The sequence below is a fragment of the Chiloscyllium plagiosum genome, chromosome 6, assembly GCF_004010195.1.
Source record: "Chiloscyllium plagiosum isolate BGI_BamShark_2017 chromosome 6, ASM401019v2, whole genome shotgun sequence".
Classification (NCBI taxonomy): Eukaryota; Metazoa; Chordata; class Chondrichthyes; order Orectolobiformes; family Hemiscylliidae; genus Chiloscyllium; species Chiloscyllium plagiosum.
In genome coordinates this window covers 56273539-56297049 of record NC_057715.1, presented here as the reverse complement: position 1 = coordinate 56297049, position 23511 = coordinate 56273539, and the positions used below count along the sequence as shown (strand labels likewise).

Sequence of the window (23511 nt, the reverse complement as noted above, 5' to 3'; positions counted from 1 at the left end):
CCCTCCAACCACAAGGGATGAACTCGGATTTCACCAGTTTCCTCATTTCCCCTCCCCCCACCTTGTCTCAGTCAAATCCATTGAATTCAGCACCGCCTTCCTAACCTGCAATCTTCTTCCTGACCTCTCCGCCCCCACCCCAGTCTGGCCTATCATCCTCACCTTGACCTCTTTCCACCTATCACATTTCCGACGGCCTTCCCCCAAGTCCCTCCTCCCTACCTTTTATCTCTTCCAGAGCTGGGCCATGCCCTCACATCTCAGTGACACGCATCGAGTGGGTGCGGAGTTGGGTTAACTGCTTGCAGGCCAAACAACCTTGTTAATAAAGAAAAATTTTCACGAGAAAACCTTTGGATTTCAGAGCTTTTCAGATTTTGGATAAAGAGTTGTCTACCTGTATACATATATGAATGTTTTGGAAGAGCAGACAGAGTATAACATATCCAAGTTTGCTGATGACACTAAATTGAATGGAAAGGCAAACTGTGCAGGGGATGTGGAGGGCCTGCAGAGAGATTTAGATAAGTTAAGTGTATAGGCAGATGGAGTACAATGTTGGTAAATGTAAGATTATCCACTTTGGAAGTAAAAATAGCATGCAGCATGCTGTTGTGCAAAGGGACTTAGGAGAGCTCGTACATGAATCACTGAAAGTTGATTTGCAGGTGCAACAGGCAATCAGGAAGGCAAATGGAATATTGGCTTTCATTGCTCGAGGGATTGAAGTTAAGAGCAGGGAGGTTCTGCTGCAAATGTACCAGGTGTTGGTGAAGCTGCACCTGGAGTATTGTGTGCAGTTCTCGTCTCCTTACTTGAGGAAGGACATATTGGGTTTGGATGCGGTGCAGAGGAGGTTCACCAGGTTGATTCCAGAGATGAGGGGCTTACCAATGAGGAGAGGTTGTACTCACTGAAATTTAGAAGATTGAGGGGGGATCTTATAGAAACATATAAAATTATGAAAGGGATAGGTAAGATAGAAGCAGGCAAGTTGTTTCCACTAGTGGCTGAGACTAGGACTAAGGGACATGGCCTCAAGATTACGAGGCAGAGATTTAGGATAGATGAGGAGGAACAGCTTCACCCAAGGAGTAGTGAATCTATGGAATTTTCTGCCCAAGGAAGCAGTAGAGGCAGCTTCATTAAATATATTCAAGATACAGTCGGATGGGTTTTGGCATGATACAGGAATTAGGGATTATGGGGATAATGCAGGTAGGAGGAGCTGAGATGTTGGATGGGCTAGCTATGATTTTAATGAATATTGGAGCAGACTCAATGAGCCAAATGGCCTGTTCCTGCTTCTATTACTATGAAAATATGGCATTTTCTATAGACTTAATAAAAGTAAAATGAAAAATTCTGCTTCCTTATTATAAAAATGCAGATGTCAACCGTCCTTGCTCAAAGTGCCAAACAGTTGCAAAACTAACATTTCAAAAACAGTTCCTACTTCATTCAGTTTAGGATGTTTGAAAGAAATCTCATTTTCCAACGAAAGCAATAATATTGATAATAATGAGTAAGATATTGTTTTGCAATAATTCATTGAGCCTCCTGAACAAACTGCAATTCACTTAGTTAAAAGTCACAACCATCAGGTTATAGTCCAACAGGTTTAACTGGAAGCACTAGCTTTCAGAGTGCTGCTCCTTCATCAGGTGGTTGTGGAGTACACAATTGTAAGACACAGAATTTATAGCAAAAGTTTACAGTGTGATGTACCTGAAATTATAAATTGAAAAATACCTGGATTGTTTATTAAGTCTCTCATCTGTTAGAATGATCATGTTTGTTTCACTTATTTCATATGTAAAAGAATTGTTAAAACTTTAACAATTGGTGTCAGCCCAGGTAACGCGTTGAAGGTGTTTGCCCCATGTGCTGTTGTCTGTGCCATAATGTTTAGACTGATTCTAATCTAAAAAATGAGTTAACAGAGTCTTACATGGATTCATGCAGTTTTTGAGCAAAGTACAATGTAACTCTGCAAGTACAAATTCACCCCACAAATGTGTGTGTGTGTTTATAGTGTTATAGTGCAATGGTGGTCACCTGTAGTGTGACATGAACCCAAGGTCCCAGTTGAGGCCCTCCCTATGGGTAAATCAATTCACTTAGGACCAAGCTAAAGACAATATCTGAATTACAGAATCAAGTGATTTGAAGCATTCCCCAGCACAATGTATTAATTTTAGAAGTATAAAAATCTCTAAATACAATAATATGCATTTGATTTTAAAAAAATTCACACTGCAAAAAAATGAGACCAATACAAAATTAATTCAGGAGATTCCACGGTGTTAAAGAGACAAAACGTTCAGCGCGCCTATGGAATTCACGCTGGTTCCCTGTGGAGTAATCCAGTTAGATCCATTCTCCTCCTTCAGCTTCACAACCTTCCAAGTTTATTTATTTCAATTTTCTTTCGAAATTATTCATTTTCTCTGCTTCCATCAGCCGCATAGGCAAAAGGATCCTAGGTCATTACCACCTATAACAATTCTTCCTCACATTCTCATTTGCCTCATGCCCAAAATCTCAACTCTGGGTTGAATAGTCCTTGAACCATAAGCAAATGGAAAGAGGCTTTCTTTCTCTATGCTCAGTTGTAATTCATGGGCAGTATGTCAATATACCTTTTAGAGACATGCTCATGAAATAATTACTGTATCAAGGCATATAGCCTGAGCGTATCAAGGTCTCATATGCCATGTTATCCTAAGATTGCTCAAATCATGACATTTCTGGAAGCTACTGCTGGTTTGCGGTAATCTAATGTTTATTTATAATAGTTAGCTATAATAAACAACTACTGGATTCTTCAATATCACAATAATTACATCCCGTTTCTCAATTTACAGGAGATAACATAAGCATTACTGTATCAGGTAAAACACTGCACTGGAAAAAAAACTCACTGCATGGTTTGTAGTGCCATGTGGCTGTACATAAAACACTCCAATGTTTTGCTGGAAGATATTTAAAAAGTTAATTAAAGATTAACCAGGCAACTTAGATTTCAGAGTATTTGGATGAATAGCAATACCAGTTTCGGAGAATACATATAGCCGTGCAGATCTACAGATTGGGCAGTGGCCGTCAAGAACATAAGAAATAGAAGCAGGAGTACGCCATCTGGCCCTTTAAGCCTGCTCCGCTATACAACAAGACCATGGTTGATCTTTTTGTGGACTCAGCTCCACTTACCTGTCCTCTCACCATAACCCTTAAATTGTTTTACTGTTCAAAAAATTATCTTAGTTTTAAAAACATTCAATGAGATAGCCTCGACTACTTCACTGGGCAAGGAATTCCACAGATTCACAATTCTCTGGGTGAAGAAGTTCCTTCACAATTTAGTCCTAAAGCTGCTTCCCCTAAGCTATGTCCTTCATAATTTTGTATGTTTCTATCCCCCCCTCATTCTTCTAAATTCCAAAGAATATAATCACTGTCTACTCAAGCTCTCCTCATAAGCCAACCCCCTCAACTCTGGAATCAACCTAGTGAACCTCTTCTGCACCTCCCCTCTAGTGCCAGTACATCCTTTCTCAAATAAGGAGACCAAAACTGCTTGCAGTATTCCAGGCGTGGCCCCACCAGCACCCTTTACAGCTGCAACATAACCTTCCTGCTTTGAAACTCAATCTCTTTAACAAGGAAGGACAAGATTCCATTTACTTTCTTAATTACCTGTTGGACCTTCAGACCAACTTTCTGTGATTCAAGCACAAGGACACCCAGGTCCCCCTGCACAGCAGCATGCTGCAATTCTTTTTTTACCATTCAGATAATAGATCTTTTTACTGCTATTCCTACCAAAATGGAGGAGTTCACATTTCTTAACATTGTGCTCCATCTGCTAGATATTTGCCCAGTCAGCTATGTCAGTCTGCCAAGTTTCACAGTCCTCTGCACACGTGGCTCTACCATTCATCTTAATGTCATTTGCAAACTTTGACATTGTACAAATGGTCTCCAACTCCAAATCATATTTGCAAATTGTGAATAATTGCAGTCTCAACACTTATCCTGGAGACACATCACTAGTAACGGATCGCCAAGCAGAAAAGCATTCATTTATCCCCACTCTTTGCTTCCTGTTAGTTAACTAATCCTCTATTCAAGCTAATATATTATCTGTAATGCCATGCATCTTTATCTTATGCAACAGCCTTTTGTGCAGCATCTTGTCAAATGCCTTTTGGAAATCTAGATAAAACACATCTACTGGGTCCCCATTGTCCACCATGTTCATAATGTCTTCATAGAATTCCAGTAGATTAGTTAAACATGACCTGCCTCTCATGAACCTATGCTGCGTCTGCTCAATGGGATAACTTCTTTCTAGATGTCTTGCCATTTCTTCCTTCATAACAGATTCAAGTATTTTCCTCAGTATAGAAGTTAAGCTTAACTGGTCTATAATACGTCATCTTTTGTCTATTTCCTTTTTCAAACAACGCCATCACATTTGGTCTTTTCCAATCTGCTGGAACTGTCCCAGAGTCCAGCGAACTTTGGAAAATTACCACAAGTGCATTTGTTATTTCTCCTGCCATCTCTTTTAGTACCCTGGGATGCATTCTATCAAGGTTAATTTAATTTTCATTAGAATATAAGTTTTTCAAGTTATGAGCGAGTTCTATGATTACTTTAATTAACAGTAATAAGGCTGAAATGCAAATACAGTTAAAACAATTCCTCATGACTTGAACTGAAGCACAGTGACTACTCTTCCTCGCTTTTAAATACAAACAGGCTGATTGGATTTTAGAGAAAGGCCTTAAAAGCACAAGTCCAAAGCTGCCCTTGAAATAAATGCAACTTCAAAACACTAAAAAACACAATTTTCTACATTAAAAAGCTTTACTCAAGTACAGTCAGTCCCAGCATTCTCCAAATTTTCAAAAGAAAATCCTTATTTGGCACAAACACCACCTACAGGTAGAATACTGCTACTACACTCCTGTAAATCTTAGAGGTGTATTTTAAAATGACATAAGTTGCCATAGCAACCACCTTACAGGAATCAAGGTCAAGGAAGGACTTTGCAGAATTAACATGTCAATTTTTTTCGTGCTCAACAATCAAAATTCCTGATGAAGGGCTTTTGCCCAAAATGTTGATTTTCCTGCTCCTCGGATGCTGCCTGACCTGCTGTGCTTTTCCAGCACCACTCTAATCTAGACTCTGATCTCCAGCATCTGCAGTCCTCACTTTTGCCTAATCAAAAATAAAACTCCTAATTGCTGGAACCATTGTATAAAATCTTCTTGATATCTTTTTAAAAGACCTCACACCTTTATTAAAATGCATTCACCAGAAATGCATGCCATACTCAAACCGTGGCATAACGGAAATTTTATAAAACAATTTCCAAGTTTTGTACTCCATTTATGAATTTTGAAATCTTATTCTTTACCAATCGCTGTTCAGCCACCTTTTGTTCCAGCACACTCTCTATACCTGTACCATTAAGTATAGTTTATTTTATCCAATTTCCTCTGCTGTAATGCATCAGCTTACACTCCACAATATTAAATTCCATCTCCCATTATCCTAATGTCATTTCCACACTCGAAAGCATTTTTTTGTGATTTTAGATACGAAAGATAGAACTTCAGATATCGTTAGTTTGTAAATTGTATTATGAACCTTACATCCTGATTTTAATTTGGGACATGAGAGTATTGAGTTGTCAAGTTTATGGTACTGCTCCTTTAAGTTCCTTTAATTGGGTGTTCAGTGGAAATGGGGTGGCAAGTAATCTGCCCTAACTTAACCTTTAACCACCTGCACACTTAGTTCTCTCAGGGTAAGGTGGTAGGTAATATTTGCAGCTTAAGACCGCTGTATTCGGGAAGAGGACAAAGTCACATTTCCATTCAAAATTAAAATCCAATTTTTTTTAAAAAGTATTATGCCCAGAATATTACAAATTATAATGCAACCTTTGCACGCTACTTTATTTTCTTCACAACAGTTACACACTCTGCAAGTTGCATATACAAGTCATATTTCCACGATATGCTACCAGTAAATTCTTCTAAAACTATTTTCTCCCAACAGAGCGTTTGCAATTTTAGCTGAGGTGGAAGGGAAACCTCCTTGGGGAGATTTTCATTAAAAACGGCTAATCCTGTGATGATGCTGTCACTTTAATAAGGTTATTTTGTCCTTGTTTTTTTGTCAAGGGAGTCGTAAGGGCAGAGCTGCCTAAGAATCTAGGAAGTGTCCGGTTTAACAATGGAAGGGGAGTGACCAGTTCACCCAGTTCAGGTTTTTTCTAGTTTGCTTTTAGCTATAACAGTTACAAGATGCGAGAGTCCAGGGGAGTTGGAAGCTTCAGTAAAGAATTCCTCTGATCGTCTTCTGAAATCTCTTTGGATGTTGTTTCCTCCTGCCTGTAAGAATCTATGTTTGAATTTACCTTTTTGATAAGGGGTGTATTTATGGAATGTTACTGGATTAGAACAGGTTTAACCAACTGCATCACGTCTGGAAAATCCAATTCACATCTGTCTTATGGTCAAGGCTACCTTCTTAAATTATTTTGAGTGATCCATAACAGATTGGGAGCTCGTCTAGGTTTAATGCTATAATTCCACTTGGGACTCAAAGGTGGCAAGTGGTGCGTGTAAGTCTTTTGTTTCAGGTATTGGATTTGGTTGGTTTAAATAGTGCTTTGCGCAGTAATGGTTCTTTCAGTCACTAACAACTTTCTGGGGGTGGAAGATGTGATTTTGGGGGTTTTACAGAAAGTGAGCAAAGCAAAGCTGTTGGAATTGGCAGACAAGCTGGAGTTGGGGTTGCCTTTGTCTGTGAGAAAAGGAGAGGTAGTTACAGTAACAGCTTGACATTTACATTTGCTGGAAATGCCATCGGAATCTTTGGAAATGGCTAGAACTTAAGTGCAGATGAAGCAGCTTGAACTTGAAATGAAACTGAAATAGTTTGAATTACGATTAAAAGCAGAGGAAAAAGAATCACTGGCAGAACAAAAGGAAAAGAAGGAGAGGAAGTCCCTAGCAGAAGAAAGAGGAAAAAAAAGAGGGAAGGGAGAAAGAGAGAGAGATAGTTTGAACTTCAGAAGTTGGCACTTACAACACAAAAGTCAACATAAAAGGATGGAGGTGAAGGTAGACTTAGTCAGGAGGATAGTGAAGACCATTGTAGCCAAAGGTCCAGTGGGGATTTGTTTAAATATATCCAAGCATTTCATACATTTGATGAGAAGGATGTAGAAGCCTTTTTCACTTCCGTCCAGAAATTGGCTAAACAACTGAAGTGGCCAGTGACCATGTGGCCAAAGTTGGTAGGTAGAGCTAGTGAGGTATTTGCATTGCTATCAAAGGAGGTACCTGGGGAATATGAGGTGGTGAAGAAAGCCATCTGAAATGAATATGAGCTTGTGCCAAAAGCCTACAGACAATGTTTCAGGAATTGAAGGAGGAACCCTGGTCAAACATACATTGAGTTTGAAAGGATCAAACAAAGTAATTTTGAGAGGTGGATAAGGGCACTAAAAATAGATCAAACATATGATGTTCTTAGAGAGATGGTTATTTTGGAAGAGTTCAAAAATTCACTTCCTAAGGTAGTGCGAACTCGTGGAAGAGCAGAGTTAAAGCAGCAAGATTAGCAGCTAAAATGGCTGAAGATTGAGAGTTGGTTCATTAATCAAAGTTTGACTTCCAGCATCAATTTCAATCCATGAGGGATAGAAACTGGGGAAAAGAAAAATTCTCAGATAGTAAGGGAAAAGTAGATCTCGGAGATAGGTTACCATAGGGTAAAAAGGAAACCCATGAAGGGGAAAGAAAATTTAAAAAGCTCCAGTATTTTCACTGCAATAAAGTGGGCCACAAAGTCACAGTATTGGTGGCTTAGAAAAAACACTGGGAAGATGGTTGTAGGAAAACAGGATGAGCAAGTGAATTTTCTTAAAGTGGTAAAGGAAAGCACAGTGGAGGCTAAAAAGCTGCACCACCACTACAGCGTGGTCAGAGTTTGGTTGAGAAGGAAGTGCCAGATCTTCTTAAACCATTTACTTGTGACAGTAAGGTTTACTTGCATAGGCCAGGAGCAGCAGGTAAAGAAGTTACACTATTAAGAGATATGGGATCATGTCAATCTTTGACATTAACAGATGAGGACATATTTAACTCAGAAGGACTATTGCCAGAAAAAGTGCTAACATATAGAATTCATGATGAGATGAGAAGTGCTTCATTATGTAAAGTGAGATTGGCGTGTCCAATGAAAAGTGAAGAAATGGTGATTGGAATACTGGAGAAACTCTGCTCCGGGAATATAATTTGTCCTTGGTTAATGACATAGCTGGATCACGGGTAGGAGTGCTGCCTACTGTGGTTAAAAAGCCCATGGAGAATCAGGCAACTAAGGTATTACAGGAAGTATACCCTGGGATTTTTCCAGACTATATGATAACAAGGTCACAAAGCCATCAGAGTTGAAACAGGAGGAGCAATCAAAGAATACAGATAAGGAAGTTGAAATAGAATTATCAGAGACTATGTTGATTGGATGGTTGAAACAAAACCATCTGTTCAGAGATGGAGGACAAAGTGGATATTTTTAGCTTAGAGAAATTAACTGGAAAACCTCAGGCAGTAAGAAAACCAGTACCTTTAATACCCATTCCTGTGTCTGAGGAACCTTTTTACAAGGGTTTTAATTGAGTGCATAAGACCCTTACCTAAAACAAAAAGTGGGATCAGTATTTGATGACAATAATGGACGTGTCCACTAGATTTCCAGAGGTCATTCCATTATGCAGTATCACAGCTAAAAGGATTGCAGAAGAGTTACTCAAATTTTTCACCAGATACAGACTACCCAAAGAGATACATCAGACCGAGGGTTAAATTTTACATCAAAACTTTTCAGTGAAGTTGTGGATATCTTAGGAATAAAACAATTCCAATCCATTGCATACCATCCAAAATCACAAGGATCGTTAGAATGGTGGCATCAAATTTTAAAGACTGTGTTAAGGACTTAGAGTCAAGGCTACATTTTTATATTCCAACTGTAACTTTTACAAAAGCAATAGGAATACTTTGGGTTAGTGGATAAAGGTGACCCACTCATCCGACAAAGAGAAAAAGTGTCCTTTTGCGGTTCGAACAGTATTTAACATTGCTTTTACTAATTCTGTTACATAATTAAAGGTCTGATAGAAACATTCCCTTTAAAGGGTCAGAAGGAAGCACTTTCATTGCTTCTGACCTGTAAGTTGTGCTGGAAAAGCACCTGCTTCTTCCATTCAACATTGCTTAATGCCCTTTAGCTGTCAGATTTCTCCAAGACCCAATGATCTGAGGAACCTGATCTCATTGAAACAAAGAAATGAAGGATATTCCTCTTCAGAGTATTGGTCATTTCCCATGATCCTGATTCCCTTTTCCATTAAAACTGGATAAGCTCTGTTCAAGCCCAATTAAAATTTAGATGAAATTTTATTTTTGCTTCCCACCCAACCCAAATCCAGTTTGAATTTCACTCTAAATTTTTCAGTAGGAAAATAAGCTTTATGGCAAACCTGGATTCTCCCAATAATGCAGCAAAATCATGGACTTCTATATCAAAATGAAGTCTTCCAAGTTACAATTTAGGAAAAGATATAGGTAGGAGGTGAAGGGATTTTGTAGTGTATATTCTAGCGGTTGTAAAATAAAGGAAGTTGATGTGGGAGAAAGCAGCATCTCTTTCTGGTATAGCACCCATTTAAAAATTCTTCTCCTCAGTTGTAATCCCACCATGGTCTTCCATTGCTACAGCTTCCCTCAGCCCTCAACGCTTGAAGAGTTTGTGCTCGACTTTAGTCGATTTTACATTCTACCACTTTTTAACCATGAAGTCTTAACTGTCTCAGTTCACCAATGAAATGTTCTCTCCTAATCCCCATTTTGTGTTGCCGCCACCTTCATCTTCAAAAGCTCAATATCTAGTTCTTTAATCATTCCTCAGTCAGCATGCCTGGTCTTACTCTGCCAACACAATTTCCAATTATTTATTTTTTCCAATTTACTCATGGGGTATAAGTGTCAATGGCTCAATCAACAATTATTACCGGTCTCTAAATGCGCTTGAGAAGGTGGTTATCTGCCCTCTTGAACCACCACAGTCTTTGTGCGAAAGGTAGATGCACAACACACGAGGGAAGGAATTCCACAATTTTGACACAGTACACTGAAGGAATGGTGATATATTTTCAAATCAAGATTGAGGGGAACTTGCAGGTTTTGGTGCCCCCATGTATCTGCTGCATTTATCCTCTAGATGGTAGTAGTCATAGGTTAGAAAGATCTTTGGTGAACTTCTGCAGTGCATCTTGTAGATTGTATACTGCTACTGTTGGTGGCAGAGGGGTTGGATGTTTGCAGATGTGATGCCAATGAAGCACTTTTTAGAAACTGAAATAACTATTCAGTGGTTCTGAGTTCTAACACTACTTTCGTATTAAACAATGTGCAAGTTTAATAATTAAAATTGTGAATAGGATATAGAATAAATTAAAATTAAACTAGTATTTATTATTCTGTATTGTTTCAGTTAAGTTTCCAAAAGCAGCAGCAGCTCTGGTGAGAACATCTGATGATAATCTCTAGATAGATGTTCATCGTCATCTGGTCAGAAAATTGCCAGGAATGTCAGTGGGGAACCAATAATATCTCTTCTGATCATAAGAAACAACAATAAATAAATCAGTCTACTTCTTTTCCAAAACCACTTTCATAAAGGAAGTTGCTTTGGTACACAATTCAGTAACAATATTTCTCATGTCATCATGGTTTGATGTAATCCCTTTCACTTATACGACTTACAATTAATATATTGGCAGTCGAAAAACATGTCCTGGGCTTCTTGCCCTTACATTCTCTCACCTAAATACTTTTATTCTTGGTCATTCACATGGTCTTCTGCCACTAACCAAACTTGCCCAAGTTAAGAATCCACGGTTTTAATCACACTTTCCACTTCTGATCCACCCTAAGAAAACCTTAGTCACTGTGCATTCAACAATTTGCAGCCCACCCAAAGACTCTTCAATCCCCTAAAGCTTGTCCACTGCTGTTACATCCAGAACTTTGTCCCCAGTTTCTTTCATCCGGGACTCTCCCAAGTCCTGTGACAGCCATCGGAGGACCGGCAGCTTGTTGGTCCCAGCAGCACCCCAAGAACCAGACAGCTCCTGCTCGGACTTCATCAGCCAAAAGAAGCAATTCCACACATGGTGGGGTTTCACCACAGGGTAAGTGCCAGCAGTGGTGAGACAAGGTCTTTAGTTGGTGACTTAAGGTCCGCTTCCCACCTTCTGAGTCGCTGGTAAATTGTCACCCCTGCTAGTAAGCAACAGACATTTTCAACCCTATTTTACCACCCAGTTTTTCAGATCTCATCACCAGCTCTTTCATCACCATACAACTGTAGCCAATGATTCCAACTTCAAGGCCAAGGCCACACAGTTAGTTCCACCAACCCAAAAAGCTTCCTTCCATAGATCAGACTGTTTCAATAACCAACCAAAAATGTTTTCCCTAATTTCTACTTCTGCATACGAACTTTTAAAAAATTAATTATATAATCTGACACTAATCAAGGCACAGACTTGTATAATTCTAGCCATAAACATCAATAAATCTACATACTCTAACAACACAATCTGACTAATTCAATTACTTAATTCAACTAATTATATATTTATAGTTATTATTATATAATTACAAGTGATATAACTTCTATATCATTCGCTAAAGGTGCTTTTCTTCAGATCAGGATCATACTTTCAGACTGAATGGAGGCATTCCACAAAATCATCATCCAATCTGTGTTTAGTCTTCCTAGAATTAAACATCAAATATATTATACGAAGGTGAAAGAAATTGAAGTTCATGGACTGAACAAGTTCTAGGATAAGGATATATTGATTAAAATTAAAACAAACCTCTCTGAATTAACTTAGGAATCATAGAAGGTTAAAGCTCCATTTTGCAAACATAATTAATGCTGGATCAATCATTAATTAAAAATCAGACTGATAGATTCAGATAATCAAAAACATTAAGGGATTTGAGGCCAAGACTCATATGAAGGCCCATATGAAGTCAGATTGCAGGTTATCCATGATCTTTCATAAGGTCCTACTCCTGTCCTTTCATTCCTTTGACAAGTAAATTATCATATCAGCTATAATGAGAGCAATTTCTAAAGAAACAATGGAGATGAATGGCATATATATGTTAATTCATCTGAGAGTGTCTTGAAAATAGAGACAATTTACATCAGAGATGGTCAAAGAAACTGTGCCATTGGTTGTAGCAGCAGGTGAAGATCAACAGGAAGGTCACATCAGTCCCAACACATCTACATTAAATACCCACTTAGACAGTGTATACAGTATACTGTATATTTATAGACAGTGTATAGATATACAGTGTCACAGCACAATATTCATTTATAGATACATAGCAAAAGTGAAATAGAAAAGCAGCTAAATTTACCATGTCAAATACATAAGAAAAACAGACTTTTTGGTTCAGCTTGCAAATTTCCAAGCATGTAGTTATCTGTTATATTTCTTCTTTAGTCTGTAATTATGCATCAAATAATCTCTGTATGTAGTTAGAAAACTTTGCCTTGGGGCAGTGGTCTCATTGCGACACATAGAATTTGTCATTGTGAAATACATCCATGATCCTGACCACCGGAGAGATCAGATTGTATAAAATCACCGCTATGCTCATTTGTATTTACAAACTGACAACCTCATAGGACTATATTTGAAGCTTTTTATTTTAAAGTAATTCATGTTATGTGCAGCACTGAGACATATCTGAAAGAGGTGATAAATGTAAATGAAAATGCCACATTGTCATTCTTGGTTCATTCATTCACACTTTCAGCAGAATTTATACAGGCTCATTTGGTATATTTAGTTTTATCTTTGATCAAAGCATACAATCATCTTCTACTTAAACTGGATAGTAAAACTTGATGCAAGGCCTTTACTAACAATGTTCCATGACTGATTGCTTGAACACAGACAGAACAGAAAACTGAGGAACTAGTCACATGCTCTTAACTAGGTAATATTTGGAATTCTTTGTGCCACCAGCTCTATTGTTGATTCTTTGGGGAGGCACTAAGAAGATCACTTCATTGCTAAAAGAGGTGGTCAAATTTAGTCATGATTTGGAGATGCTGGTGTCGGACTGGGGTGTACAAAATTAAACATCACACAACACCAGGTTATAGTCCAACAGGTTTAATTGGAAGCACTAGCTTTTGGAGTGCTGCTCCTTTTTCAGGTGGTCATCACAACCACCTGATGAAAGAGCAGCGCTCCGAAAGCTAGTGCTTCCAATTAAACCTGTTGGACTATAGCCTGGTGTTGTGTGACGTTTAACTTTGGACAAATTTAGTCTCATTGTTATTCTTCCATCACCAATTATGCTTGTCACCAAGCAGGAAGTGAGGCTACTCTCACATTACATTCCTTATGATCATACATTGGAAGGCAGATGGCATGCAACAGTATAAAAGGAAGATTCTGTAAATGCTGGATATCTGAAATAAAAACAGGAAGTGGTGGAGAAACTCAGCAGATCTGGCAGCATCTGCAGAGAGAGAAAAACAGAGTTACAGCTTTGAGTCAAAAAAGTCTTCTCGGAATTCTGTTTCTCTCTCCATGAATGCTGCCAAACCTGCAGAATTTCTCTAGAACTTTCTGGTTTTATGACATACAACAGAAGTTCTGTTAGGAATGGAATCTGCATTCTTCTGCTTGATAGCACCTGGTTTCGCTGCTCTCGCACCATACCCAGCACCACACCTATATGGTTTTTGAAGAACTGTATTCAGGTACTAGAGGAAAAAATACTGAAGTAAATTGCTCTTTGTCTTTAAGATTTGACAAGACATTTTAAGATAATTCATCACCATCTTTGAAAATCTCAAATATTTTGGGATTCACAACAATTGCTAGCCTAAGCAGCAACGTTCACAGCCCGAAAAATGAAATTGTCATTTGCTGATAAAGAGTAACTGGATAACCGTGCCACCGTGGGCGGCACGGTGGCACAGTGGTTAGCACTGCTGCCTCACAGCGCCAGAGACCCGGGTTCAATTCCCGACTCAGGCGACTGACTGTGTGGAGTTTGCACATTCTCCCCGTGTCTGCGTGGGTTTCCTCCGGGTGCTCCGGTTTCCTCCCACAGTCACAAAGATGTGCGGGTTAGGTGAATTGGCCATGCTAAACTGCCCGTAGTGTTAGGTTAAAAGGGGTAAATGTAGGGGTATGGGTGGGTTGCGCTTTGGCGGGTCAGTGTGGACTTGTTGGGCTGAAGGGCCTGTTTTCACACTGTAAGTAATCTAATCTAATCTAATCTAATCTAAAAATCTAAACTATAAGAGAACCACAAAGATTATTACAGAATTATTAGAGTGTAGAAGCAGCCCATTCGGCCTATTATGTCTGCACCAGGTCTCCAAAAGAGCATCATGACTTTGTGTCATTCCTCTGTCCTTTTCCCATAACACTATGTTGTTTCTATTCAATCACCCAATGCCCTTTTGTATATCTCAACTGAACCTGCTTCAATTTACTTCCAGCCAGTGCACTTCTCAACTGAACCTGCTTCAATTTACTTCCAGCCAGTGCACTGCATACCCTAAGCACTGTGTGTAAAAATGCTTTTTTCTCCTCACATCACATTTGCAAATTTTTGCAAATTACTTGAAATCTGTGCCCTCTTGTTCTTGATCCTTTTATAAGTGGGAATGTTTTCTCCCTACACTGTCACATATGATGAGCAGTTTTGATTCCCTTAAGGAATGATGTACTGGCACTGCAGGCAATCTAGAGAAGTTTCACTAGGCTGTTTCTAGGTATGGAGGGATTTTCTTCTGAGGAAAGGTTGTATAGATTGGGCTTGTACTCATTGGAGTTTAGAAGAGTGAGAGGAAACCTCCTAGAATCTTAGGGGGTTTGAAAGGATAGATGTTGTTTCCCCTGTTAGAAAGTCTAGGACCAAAGGGCGTAATCTCAGAGTAAGGAGTTGTCCATTTCAAACAGAAATGAGGAGGATTTTTTATTTCACAGAAGTAGCAAATCTATGGCATTCTTTACCACAGAATTCTGTCAAGTCTGGGTCGTTAAGTACTTTCAAAACTGACAGATTTTTAATCAGTAGGGAAATCAAGAATTACAGGAATAAGGCAGGAAATTGGAGTTGAGGATCTTCAGATCAGGCATGATCTCATTGATTGGTGAGCAGACTTGATGGGCCAAATGGCCTCTTCTGTTCCTACATCAGATTAGTACAGCATTTTCCAAACCTCCCAGGTGACCTAATCACCAGGAAGGTTAAGGAGCATCACCAACTATCCACCCTCTGTTCAGATGACATACAAATTATATTCTTGTTAAAACAGCACAGAATATTCCCTATGCAAATTTCATAGAAAACTTCAAGGTGAAAGATTGTGTTAACATTTTAATTATGCTAAATATTGCCCTGCAAACTCAAGTTGTTTGCGAAAAACAAACTTTGTACTGTCATGATGAAAACTATGAAAGATTGCTGGGGTAGGGAACTTGAACTCTATTTAAACAAGAAATTGTGTGGGAACTCAGTTTCACAGGCCTTTAGGAGTTTGTTTTATCATTTAAGATTCATTCACTTTGTAAGTGATCTCTAATTACACAAAACAAGAGTTCTACTAGGCCATTTAATTATCAAAAATGCACATTTTCAGTGTTATGGAATGCAGATGGTCACAAAATAGAGCTCCACTTTGGCTAGAATCCAATGTATTAGTCATGATCGTCCAAAACTTTCTTGTTTCAGCATTTGACCCCTTCAATTGGAAAAGTGCCAATGACTTTCTAATATTTAAGAGACAAGAAAAATAAACAAGAACATTCTTCATTAATAGACAGTCAATCTAATATTAGTTATTAGTAACTTACTGGAATCTATGATTATGAAGAGAGTGACTGAGTACTTGGATAACTGAAGCGAAACAAGAAACCAAACCCACCATGCATGTGGGCAGCACGGTGGCACAGTGGTTAGCACTGCTGTCTCAAAGCGCCAGAGACCCGGGTTCAATTCCCACCTCAGGCGACTGACTGTGTGGAGTTTGCACGTTCTCCCCGTGTCTGTGTGGGTTTCCTCCGGGTGCTCCGGTTTCCTCCCACAGTCCAAAGATGTGCAGGTCAGGTGAATTGGCCGTGCTAAATTGCCCGTAGTGTTAGGTAAGGGGTAAATGTAGGGGTATGGGTGGGTTGCGCTTCGGCGGGTTGGTGTGGACTTGTTGGGCCGAAGGGCCTGTTTCCACACTGTAATGTAATCTAATGTAATCTAATCTAATCTGCATCTGTAAATGGTAATTCATGTCTAACACCCTTAGCTGGACATTTTAAAGAGGTAACTAACCTGGCAGAACAGGTTGTTTCTAATGTCCTAGGCCCAATCATTGTCAGATGCTTCATCAATGACCTTCCTTCCAACATAAGGTCAGAAGTGGGATGTTCACTGATAACGAGACAAGTTTTAGTATCTTTGCATCTCCCCAGATACTGAAGCAGTGCACATTCAGCAAGTCACTGACGATACTTAGCCTTAGGTTTATAAGTGACAAATAGCACTCACACTGTACAAAGTGCTGGGCAATGACCGTTTCCAAGGAGATTCCAACCATCTCTCATTATCAACATTCTGGAGGTTAATACTGACCTTAAACTTAACTGATCAATTATATAAATACTGTTGTTATAATAACAGGTCAGAGGCTGGACTCCTGAAGCAAGGAGCTCACCTCTCAGCTCCCCAGAACATATTCACTGTCAAAAAGACATAAATCAGAAATGCGATGGAGTACTCTCTACTTGTCTGGATTAGTGTGACTCAAACAACACTTAAAAGGTTTGATACTATCCAGGGCAAAGCAATCTGCTTGACTGGCATCTCATCTACCACATTAACTTTACAGTCACAACCTATACACAGTAGTTGAGGTATACAAGACACACTATAACAACTCAATAATAGCACTTTCCAAGCATGTGATCTCCAACACTTAGAAGGATAAGGGCAGTAGTTGCCATGGAAACACCATAATCCGTAAATTCAACTCCAGGCAATAGTTCATCCTGACTTGGAAGTCTATCACTGACCCTTCACTGTTGCTGGGTTAAAATCCTGGAACTCCCTCCTTTACATCACTATGGTACACATACATTGGATCGACTGCAGCAGCTCAAAAACATGGCTCACAATCATCTGCGCAAGGAAAAATAACAAATATAGGCATTGCCAGTGATAGATGTCCCATGAAAGAATGAAAAAACAATACTTACATGAATTTCCAGAAGACATTCAATTAGCTACAATGCAAGGAACAAAACTAAGAACATTTAGAACCTGAGATAATATTTTGGCTTGGATTGGCAATTCATTCAGAGATAGGAGACAGACAGCAAAAATAATGGGAATGGAGGGGAATTCGCAGTGTGTAACTAGTGCTGACGCCCAGGATCTTTAAAGAGTTATTAGATTTTCACCAAGTTACCTCAATATTTGTTATTTTAATTAATTCATGGGATGTGGGCATCATTGGCTAGTCAGCCGCAGTAGGCATTGAGGTGGTGGTGTTGAGCTGCTTTCTTGAACCACTGCAATCTGGTTAGCATAAGTAAACCCACAACGCCATTATGATGGAGTTCCAGGACTTTGACACAGTGATAAAGAAGGAACCATGATATATTTCTAAGCCAGGTTGAGGAGCGACTTGGTGTTGGAACTTGCAAGTGATGGTAGTCTCATTTATCAAACCATCAGATCATAAGACGTATAAGCGAAGTAGGCCATTTCACCCATCAAGTCTGCTCACCATTCAATAAGATTATGGTTGATCTGATCAGATCTCAACTCCATTTTCCCTATCTATTCCCCATATGCACTGATTATCTTTCTGATTTAAAAAAAATCTCAGACCTGAATATACTTATTGACCCAGCCTCAACAGCCCTCACCAGTAAAGACTTCTACTAATTCCCTACCTTCAGAGAAGAATCATAGAGGAGAACGTTTACCAACTACCTGCAACGACTGTGTGCACTGTCTCCATGCACATACTGTGTAACTGAGGTACATTGCACTTAAATTGTTCTTCTCCTTTATCTTCCCCATTAAAGATAACAAATCTTGGAAAAAAATGCATCCTGACCTTTGTTCCAAAGTACTTGCAGTGAAAGGTTAAGTTCAATTAAAACAGATGGAAGTTTGGAACCAGAGTTTGGAAAGACAAACAGCGTTGTCTGCATAATATATATGGTGAATGTTGGTCAGATTGCAAATATTTATGCATTCCAAAGATTGACTTCTAAACATGGTACGTTTTGAATCTTGTAGTAAATAATTTGTCTGCATACCTTGGATGTCATCATTAAAAGTCAGATACTTATTGCGGTATTTGTTAAGAAGGCGAAAAGCATTGGAGTTTGCAAAATCTTCAAACTGAATAAGACAGCTCATTCCATACCTAAGACCCAATGAAATAAATGAATAGGCAGTTAAACATACAACATTAATTTTAAATAGAACAACTGTTAAGACTACATTCTTTTCTGGAATCAGATATAAAGGATGTAAAGATGCAAAGTTTTATTACTGTTGCTGATTTGAACATAATTATGAAGGCTTCATGTTTAATAATATTTTGGAGTTTGAACAATTTGTGGATATTTGGATTTATTTTAAAGGAAATCAATGAAAGAAGATTATAAATTTTTAAATAATACATTTCTTAATAGTCACACATCTCGTCATAACTATTTGCTTATTGAAGACTTTCTGCTTAAATTTATTACTGTCAGATTGCAGCGTCTGCTAAGATATTCTTTATCGTAATAGGCAACCAGTCGGTTTAGATTTCCGGTTTCTGAAAAGGCCCTTATTGTGGCTGCAGCATGCTACCTGGAGACCTGTTCCATTTGCTCTGGCATGAAAAAACTCAGAGCTTGTTGATATTTCCTGAACAACTATGTCCACAAAGATCCCCAGTGATAACTGCACGTGTTGAGCGATATCCGCTTTTGTAAACCAGTATATCACATCAATAGCCATCTGAACATGTCAAATCTTATCCTTTTCAAAAACTAAGATGGTCAGCCAAGAGATTTTTATCCTCCCTCCAAAAGTGAATTTCTGCAAAGAAAAATCTGTTATTTTGTATGTGTTGATTCATTTAAATGGACAAACATTTTCATTACAAATTGTGCGTTAACCAGTTCTTGAATCTTCATTGAATAAGATTTGTTTTATAATAAATAAACAATTGTGTGTTCATTAAAGAAATCAAGTTGATAATTCTTTTTATTCTCATGTGTTGAAAGTATATGATTAACCATATCACACACTGGAGTAAAACATTTGACCTGGAAAGCAACGAAAAGACAGTGCACCTTTCTCCTCCCAACTCCATATTAACGTAACATTAGTGATTATAGCAGGATACTCAATGCTGACAGCGTGTAATTGGAAACAGGGTAAAAGTTAATAGTCAATGCTGGCTAGCACCCCCCCACAAATGAATTTTCAAACAAAGTTATTTGGAGAAAGATAAAAAGGATAAAAGTTTATTGTACATTAATTATCCAAAATAGCTTTGTAGTTACTAAGATTCTTTCTGGAGTGAGGAAATGTATCCCCAAGTGATTTACAAAAAGCAACCAAGGCTAGAACAATTTACTTTGATGGAAAGGTTGAAAACGGATTTAAAGGCAGTGGCTAGGAAAAGAGACATAACTGGGATAATAGCAAATCATCTGAAATTGAAAGAGAAGCAACGTAATTAAGTTTGTGATTTGACTGGACTTAATTTCAAACTAAGCAGCTTGAACAAGAAAATAAAAAGAAACATCTTTAACTTGAACAGAAACATTAGATTAGATTAGATTAGTTACAGTGTGGAAACCGGTCCTTCGGCCCAACAAGTCCACACCGACCCGCCGAAGCGCAACCCACCCCCCCCCTACATTTACCCCTTCACCTAACACTACAGGCAATTTAGCATGGCCAATTCACCTAACCTGCACACTTTTGGACTTGTGGGAGGAAATCGGAGCGCCCGGAGGAAACCCACGCAGACACGGGGAGAATGTGCAAACTCTACACAGTCGCCTGAGGCGGGAATTGAACCTGGGTCTCTGGCGCTGAGGCAGCAGTGCTAACCACTGTGCCACCGTGCCACCCACATTAGATTAAAAAAAACCTGAAAGAGCACTTCAGAGAGAGTTCAAAGAAAATGAAAGAACATGTTAGAAAGAGGAATGGAAAACGAAACAGAATTCCAGAAGCTGGAAGTAGAACTGCAATAGGAAGGAGAAAACTGAAAAGAGGCAGGAGAGAGGAAATACCATCTTAAAAGAGGCCTCCAAATCCAGGGAACAGTCTGATATGGAAAGATACAATTCCACTCCACATCCAAGTGGGCAGTTGTTTAAATATTCCTGATGAAGGGCTTTTGCCCGAAACGTCGATTTTGCTGCTCCTCGGATGCTGCCTGAACTGCTGTGCTCTTCCAGCACCACTAATCCAAAATCTGGTTTCCAGCATCTGCAGTCATTGTTTTTACCTAGTTGTTTAAATATGTGCATGCCCTCTCAGAATTTAATGCAAAGGACGCAGAAGTATTTAAAAATTTTAGAAAAGACAGATGAGGTGGCCAACAGAAAATTGGATACTGCTCATACAAAGCAGGCTGATGGGCAGAGCTCATGAGGTTTTTGTCTTGCTTTCTAATGAAGCTTTAGAAGTTGATGAGGTGGACAAAGAGAGGCTATTCTTGGTGTGTGTGTGTGTTGGTCTGAGGCTTGCAAGTAAAAATTTCAGAGTATCTGGAAACTACCTGAGCAATTTGTATAAAGATAAAGAAAAATAACTTTGATGATTGGATACAGGTATAAAAAGGTGGAAACTATATATGAGACACCCAAGAGAAATAATTCAAGAGAAAGGGGACACAGAGAATCTGAAAGTTGCAACAGCAAGACAGGCAGCTGACTATAAGTTAGTCCACAAATCCAAATCCATTTTCTGTCATACCCATAAGCCTGAGAAGGATTAGTGTGTGAGTCAAAGGAAGGCTAGTTGTCAGGATGAGAAGGGGCAGCTGGGAATGCACCAGAATCTCCTCCTCAGGCCAGAAAGGAAGGTACTGAGAGCAGAAATGATGTACGAAAGCCTCAGCGTTTACACTGTCACAAGGTAGGGACCCTCCAGCATATTGCTGCAAGGTAGGTGCATGGAACTTAATAGGGCACACACGGTTAATAAAAAGGAGCCTTGATGAAATGGACAATAGACCAAGTTGCAGCTCTGACTACAGCTGTGAGATCAAATGCAAACATTGTTGAGATTGTAGGAGATTGTAGGAGAAGTAAAATTTGTACATACAAACTTGGAACAGCAGCAGGCCATTTGCCCCCTTGGTACATCTACAATTTTGAACAAGATCCCGGCTGATCTGATTGAAACTTCAAATCCACATTACTGTAAACCCCTGATAACCTTTCATTTCCCTCTATCCATCTGTCTTAAAAGTAGTTCATGACTCTGTTTCTACCACCTATTCAGAAAGGCTTCTAAACAAACTCAATCCTCAGAGAAAACATTTTGTCTCATCTCTGCTTAAAATAAGTGACCGAGGATATTTCAAACAGTGACCCCAAGTTCTAGTTCTAGCTTCTGCCATAAGTGGAAACAACTTCTCCCCAGAACTTGACAAGATGCCTTGGGGTGTTATACATTGCAGCCAAATCACTTTTAATGTTTCTAAATTTCAGCAGTATAAGTCTAACCTGTTTAACCTTTCACGAGAAGACAAACCTCTCATTTCACCAGTGGCGGGGAGAAATTATAGGGCTTCCCTATCCCCAAGAGTTCTCCCTAGTTCCCCACATCCACCTCCCCCGGCCACACTCCTTGGGTTTTCTTCAGGATCCCGTTACCAACCAACCCCCTACTGGGTATTGATCTCCCCCATCACCTCATCCTAGTTCCCAATCACTTATCCTCACACCATTGTCCACATTATACCAGATAAGAGAAAGATCCACCGATGGTCTCAAATGCATTGACAAAGGAATCAATGAAATCCTGCTTTTCTTGTTTGAAGAAAAGGGATGAGATGGCAAGAAAGGGAAACCCTTAACATCATGCAGTAGTTAAGAGCTTTTTGAACATAATCATTACTTATTAAATGAATTTGAAAGTGCAGTGAATAAGTCTGAATGATCACCATCCCTTTGTATAACTAAATGAGTGGCCACAGGTGCACAAGCACATATCTGCTGAAGCTTCTTCCTGATTCAGATTTCTAGCAGATGGCTTCTAGAAATGTTGGAGGAGAACAAAAAAGGAAGTCTCATGGAAGTCTTTTGAACTGCAGACGGTACATGGTCCAGGAAGTGAATCACACAATTGCAGTAATAAAAAAAACTTCATAATCAATCCATCCTGTTATGTTTCATTCAGAGTTCCTTTAGTTTCTCAAGGGGATTACAAACTGTATTTGATAATTCTGACTTTGTCTTCTTTGTTTCCAGTTTGTTTTTTTACATGAAGCACAATAATTTTCAGTTTTCTTTTCATTTCATAGTACCCTCAGTATCGTTCACCCGTTGAAATATGCTACTTCTTTAGTAACTTATAGCTTCGAAGTACAGACAACTCATCACTTTGCTGGGTGATGATCTATCAGTACCATAAATTCTCATTGCCTTTTCCCAACTTTAATACAGACCTTCGCTTTACTCACCTACCAAACCAATACAAGGAAAATGCTCAAGACTGAACTAACATCATTGAAATAACATCATAGATCTAGATTCAGTTATACAGCATGCCACAAGCTACTACCTAAAGTTAGGTATTTGAAAACACTCTTGAATTAGTGAGTATTTATCAAAACATAAATGCCAAAACATTAAGTTTTTAAAAATGCATCTAAAGGTGTAAGTTGCATAATGGCTACATGGCTATCATTCAGTGGTGCAGGCTAAGTAATGAGGAATTCAGCCTCACAGATGAATTCAAACACACTTTAAATAATGAAAAGAAAATCTACATTTTCTATTTATTTCAGACTAAGTGCATTAGCCACAATGTACAGCCAGAAATGTTTTCAGGTTCTTACAAACTACGAAGATTTACACAGAAGGGTAAGTCAGCTGGGATGAATAGTCTCCTTCATAAATTCTTGTCTTTATTTACCATTTTAATGTTGTAAAACAAGACTTACATGGGCTTTATTGAGTAAAATCTGACAGCAAGACACATAAGTGTAGGTCTTATATTATACTTGGTAAAAGTAGTAAAGTTTACGGAGTGATTCAGAAGAGGAGTGACTGAGCAGAGCAGAAAGATTGAGGGAGGCACTTCCAGAAAATAGGCAATGAGCAATTTTAAT

At 38.9% G+C, this 23511-nt stretch overlaps 1 protein-coding gene across 1 annotated transcript in view; it reads right to left on the bottom strand.

Moving 5' to 3' along the window:
* LOC122550600 (NADP-dependent malic enzyme-like) overlaps nt 1-23511 on the bottom strand; it is a 166014-nt gene that overhangs the window by 31828 nt on the left and 110675 nt on the right. The window contains exon 8 of the mRNA XM_043691568.1: nt 18473-18582. Coding sequence (XP_043547503.1) covers nt 18473-18582 — 110 coding nt within the window. The remainder of the gene's footprint in view (nt 1-18472; nt 18583-23511) is intronic.